Source organism: Malus sylvestris, chromosome 13 (assembly GCF_916048215.2).
Source record: "Malus sylvestris chromosome 13, drMalSylv7.2, whole genome shotgun sequence".
Classification (NCBI taxonomy): Eukaryota; Viridiplantae; Streptophyta; class Magnoliopsida; order Rosales; family Rosaceae; genus Malus; species Malus sylvestris.
The window spans coordinates 38,601,769-38,607,758 of record NC_062272.1 but is presented as its reverse complement, the minus strand read 5'-3'; the positions used below and the strand labels follow the sequence as shown (position 1 = coordinate 38,607,758).

General features: G+C 38.6%; 1 protein-coding gene across 1 annotated transcript; it reads left to right on the top strand.

Moving 5' to 3' along the window:
• Positions 1–3,181: 3,181 nt before the first annotated feature.
• On the top strand, positions 3,182–5,032 carry LOC126595734 (probable xyloglucan galactosyltransferase GT14). Its single transcript, XM_050262040.1, has one exon. The coding sequence runs from the start codon at positions 3,492–3,494 to the stop codon at positions 4,968–4,970; it is 1,479 nt and encodes a 492-aa protein (XP_050117997.1). The 5' UTR covers positions 3,182–3,491; the 3' UTR covers positions 4,971–5,032.
• The last annotated feature ends 958 nt before the right edge of the window (positions 5,033–5,990 follow it).

Sequence of the window (5,990 nt, the reverse complement as noted above, 5' to 3'; positions counted from 1 at the left end):
CCAATGTGATTCGTGTGCTTATATGATTACTTTGAATGTGATTTAGAACGACATTTCTAAATCTCATTCATACTCTGGCCAGAGGTTCTAAATCATATCATAGAGTATTCTCCCTCAAACGGTTTGAAGGTTAGAGATCCCTTGTTGCGCATTCACTTGCCTCCATGGCTAAGTGGCTTAACCCCAACGATGTCGTGGACACTCCAATGGAATGACGTTTGACATAATCAAAGATCAAGTACTTAACCACAAGACAACTGTGATGCCTCAGGTCAAAGGACTACTTTGCATTATCCCAACCATGAGTTCTCATGTGACATGAATATGAGAACTCTTCGTTGATCGTGTTCAGTGAACTCATTCTCTATTGAGCACCTACGTACTTGTCTTGATGTCACACACACCAATGACTCGAGACTAGTCACTCTCCCTGAGAGAAGACATAGCACGTACTGATCTTAACGGACTGTCAATGCCCAATTGGCAATCCTATGATCAGGAACATTTAGGATGTGTCTACGAAAGAATGGTCTCATGAATCTAACTTCATTAGATCGCATTCTCCCAATCACATATTCCTTGGACTTTATCATTTAAGCATATAACATTTATATGAGACGGCTCAAACAATAATCTTTGCCCTTTATATTAAACTAGATTAGTTTAACATGTGAAATGTCCGTAAAGTATCATCATATGATTGGCTTTAGGGCACATTTCCAACATGAAGCTTTAAAGGTAATGTTCTTGCTCATTGTAACTTCCTGAGTATATTGGTACCCTTGTTTAGACATGAATGCTTCGAAAATCCGAGAAACCCTAACCTCGATTTTGTGCACTGTTCATGCACACGTAAAACCTTGTATTTCAGGGAATTCTAAAGACATAGGAAGCTTAAGGAGGTCCTCACGAGTTTCGGGGTACTTCGTTGGAAGGATTTGGACGTCGGAGGACTGAGATTGACGTGTTTCTAGGTAAGCCGAGGTATTGACCTTTCTTGGGGAAAATCTAGTAGAATTTAAGCCTTGAAACTTGTATAACGTGATTCTACATGTTATTAGCTTCATTTTGGTACCAATTTCATGAAAAATGGTGAAGAAACGAAGGAGAATAGTGGTTTTAAAGTTTTACCCAAAAACTCGCGAAGTCGCCGGCGACTGGCTACTCACTGGTGAAGAAAGGGGAATATTCCGTCAGTTTTGATGGAATATGCTAACGCCGTCAGTTAGTTGGACGGTTACTGTTGGGTTTTAACGAAATATCCCTATGCGTGGCTGCGAGTCTTGCCCTACCCTCGCTGGCGCGTGGCGGCGCGTGAGGGGTCCAAAAATTAATCTGAAAATTTAGGGATGGTCCTGAGGTTGTGTAGGTCATTGTGGTATATTCATATACCCATTTTGAGCTATGTATAAGAAGTTATTAGCTAGTTTTGCCTATGTGCTTTAAAATAACGTTTTTATAGTTAATTCGCATTTAGGTGAGACTTATCCCGAGGACGAGGGTATCCGAGGGCAACTCGGGGGCTACGACCCTTCGACTTACCAGTGAGTGGGCTTTTGGTTTTCAATATATATTATATACTTAATATTTTCCCAGAAATATGTGTTTAAATAATAGTATGCCATAAATGCCATGCATATAAGTTTATAATTCATACATGATTTGGTATGTGATGCTTTATATATATAAATGTGGTGCTGTGGATGCTCAGGTAAGCTCAGGTAAGTTCAGGTAAGTTGTGTTTGGTTATGTGAATCATCGATGATGTGACATGTGATTGAATAAGGTTGAGCTCATAAAACTGCACTTAGGGTGATTGTGATTTAGCCATAGATATGGCACAAGCCTGTTTATTATGTCACCTCCCACACCATATGCTCATATTGGATCCAATTTAGGTGCACAGTCTTGTCGTACAGACCTTATTTATGGTTCCAACTTGTAGGTGACTAGCGATTTATCGTCCAGCTATTATGTGAGAGTAGTGTTGAGCATGATTATATTACACCCATTATTGTCGTATAGACCTTTCTATTTGGTTCCGACTCTTGTGCAATATGTTGCCGTATAGGTCATTGTAGTGACTCCGGCTAGAGTGACCTTTGAGCTATCAATTCAGCCGTACAGACTACCACAGGGGTTTCGGCTAATATGTTATATTTCTATGAAATTATTCTTACCTGAATTGCTTACTTTGTTATATCTTGGCATGGCATACGTATGAATATGATTATGTGAAGCATGAATTGAGTTGATATGATTTCATATATAATTATGTATATGCTTATATTTTGATTTTGGGAAAAATTATACATGTTTTACAGTGAGGGGTTAGATATGTTGATAAATGAAATGGTTTTGTAAAACATTTGTTTTTGCTCACTCACGCTTTCTGTTTTGCGCCCCTCCAGGTTTTAAGTAAGCTTGCTGTTGGTAGCTTGAGGACGTCGTCAGTTCTGACCTATCTAAATAATAGTAGGACATTCCTGGTACTGTAAAACTAGTACTTATCCTACTGGACTGCACCTAGACTTATTATGCTCTAATTAGGAGTGTTTACTTTTGTAACTAACTCCTATCACTTCCTATTTAGTAGTGCACTCTAGTAGTTCGGTTTTTAATTATTCATATATTTCTTATCATTATTGCTTCCGCACTGTGCACATGGCTACGTCACTCTCACGTGATGGCCAGCATGCCTTGATCTCGGTCGGGGTGTGTCATGTTGGCTATCCCACATCGGTGAGAGAAGAAGAAAGAAATAATTTAAATATAATTATCCTATTTTAATTAATATTGAAGTCATTTATGATAAAATTTCACATTTGATGGTTTGAACAGATGACAATTATTAAATTGGGAACAATATCAATCTTATAAAAGTAGAGCCTCCGGCCGGTTGACTTAAAAAATTCAACCAATGGTGGCAGAGTTGTAAATATCTGCAGTTGCAAGGTTGTTTATCATCTTGTTCCTGTTGGCTAATCCAACAGGGACACTTGTTAAAGAATAAACTTCAGATCTTTGAGTGTTTTGAAAGTATATCAAAGGAATCATATTCTTAATTACGTAGTAAATGTAAATATACATTTGGCTGTTAAAAACATATCGAGTCTTTATAAAGTGATTCCATTGCGTGATCGTTTTTCATTGATATTTTGTTGTCTTTTCGTTTTTTGGCCTCTCTCTCCTCTTGACCACTTACCATGCACATCCCATCCTAATCATATTACCCTTCCTTTCTTTCTCATTTTCAATCAGTATATTGCTGTCCCAATTAATAGTTCCATATGCTCAAATTCTCCCACACCGTATATTTTTTTTCCATTCCTCATAAAGTTGTAATTCAAAAAGGAGTGGTTTACTACCATTGTTTCTGAATTTCCAAAATTTTCATGTGTTTCCGTCTCTCATCTGCCTTGAGACAATTCCAGTGAATCCGCCACCACCGGAGATATATTCTCCCGGCACGTGTGATCGAAGAAGGTCAAATGGAGAAACTACTCGCCGGAAAGTGCTACAGAGAAGTCTGGTTTGGTGTACTAGTCTCATTTTTCTTGTTCTTTGTATTGCTTTGCTTTGATTATTCAACTTCAATATTGGATGTCTACCATGGGGTTGATTTTTTAGTCATTCAACATGTTCGTCCATTCTACATCAAAGATTCGTGTTTCGGCCGCTATATTTACATCCACGATCATCTTCCCGCAAGGTTCAACTATGATCTCCTCGCAAACTGCCATTCTCTTTCGACAGGGAGCAAGTCCCTTAGTGATCAAGGTGCTAATACTAGCGACAATATGTGTCCTCACCTTGTGAATTCGGGTCTTGGTCCTCAAATCGAAAAACCCGGAAACGTTTTGGCAAACAAGAGTTGGTTCCTCACCAATCCCTACTTGTTAGAAGTTATATTCCACAACAAGATGAAGACGTACAAATGCTTGACGAACAACTCCAATCTGGCTTCGGCCATTTATGTACCGTCCTATACTGGCCTCGATGCAAGTCTCCACCTGTGGAATTTTGATCTCAAAGTCAGGGACGCTTCTGCGAAAGATCTTGTGAATTGGCTTTCGAGGAGGCCCGAGTGGAAGAAAATGTGGGGGAGAGATCATTTTTTTGTTACCGGGAGGACTTCTTGGGATTTCAGGAGGACCTCGGACAATGGTTCTGATTGGGGTACTAATTTGAGGTTTTTGCCGGAATCATTGAACATGAGTATGCTGTCGGTTGAAGGAAGTTGTTGGAGAAATGACCTTCCTATACCGTACCCCACAAACTTTCATCCTGCGAGCGACAGTGAGGTTGTTCAATGGCAGAACAGAGTGAGGAAGTACAAAAGGCATCACTTGTTCTCTTTCGTGGGCGCGCCGCGGCCTGGCATGCAAAATTCCATTCGGGGCAAACTCATTGATCAATGCCAAGCTTCGAGTAATTGCAAATTCGTGCATTGTGGTTCTCCTGGGATTAATTGTAACGACCCGGTTACAGTTATGAGGGTATTCGAGAAGTCGGTCTATTGCTTGCAGCCTCCGGGGGACTCACATACTAGGAGATCAGCATTTGATTCTTTACTTGCTGGTTGTATTCCGGTCTTCTTCCATCCTGCGACTGCGTACACGCAGTACTTATGGCATTTGCCGGAGAAACATACCAAGTATTCGGTGTTTATTCCGGTGAAGGAAGTGGAAGATTTGAAAGAAGGCATGATTGAAAAAACATTGCTTGGAATTTCAAATGAGAAGGCATTGGCAATGAGGGAGGAGGTCATAAGGCTGGTACCAAAGCTGGTGTACGCAGATCCTAGGTCGAGATTAGAGAGCGAAGACGCGTTCGATTCAGCTTTACAGGGAGTTCTTGAGAGGATAGAGAATGTTAGGAAGGTGATTAGAGAAGGCAAGGATCCTAGTACTGGTTTTGCAGATGAGGATTGGACTAAATTCATGCTTGCTGAGGCGCCAGAACAATAAAAGAGAGAGAATATGCAGAAATATTCATATAATCATGATTTATTGCCGTTTGCTTGTAGAAAATTATAGAGTAAACTGTCGGTTTACCCCTGAACTTTCACCTCACTTTCAATTTCCCCCTGAACTTTTCCATTGGAAAATTAAGGACTCAAACTAATTTTTTTAGCCAATTTGCCCCCTACCGTTAGTTTTTCATATATTTCATCCATATTTCCGTTAAGTGAGACCATGTGCACAACATGTGAGGGTAGTTAAGTTATTTTACTCTTAAAAATGATTAAAAAACTGAAAATAATAAAAAAAGCAAAACTTTCCCTCTATTTTTTCCCGCTAATTCCTATCCTCGATTTTATTTTTCCCTCTCATTCCTATGCATGAGAAATGACATATGGTGTTATTGTCTACCATTTTTATTTTCTCTAACAAATTAATAATTTGACAAATGCTAATGGTGCTATTGTCTCCAAAGCAGTGCATTAATATAAGAAACTCTAGTCTTTTTTATGGACATGTTTCTTATATTAATGCACTGCTTTGGAGACAATAACACCATGAGCATTTGTCAAATTATTAATTTGTTAGAGAAAATAAAAATGGTAGTACATGCTTCAAAAAAAAGATTAACTTAGCTACTTATGAAGACAATAACACCATATGTTATTTCTCATTCATAGGAATGAGAGGAAAAATTAAAATTGATGATAGGAATTAGCGGGAAAAAATAGAGGGAAAATTATTATTATTATTTATTTTCAGTTTTTAATCATTTTTAAATTGAAATGACTTAACTATCCTCACATGTTATGCACATGGTCTCACTTAACGGAAATATGGATGGAATATATGAAAAACTAACGGTAGGGGGCAAATTGGCTAAAAAAATTAGTTTGAGTCCTTAATTTTCCAATAGAAAAGTTCAGGGGGGAAATCGAAAGTGAGGTGAAAGTTCAGGAGATAAACCGACAGTTTACCCAAAATTATATGATGAGACTGTTTTCCTTGTGAGTAATTATTCCACCA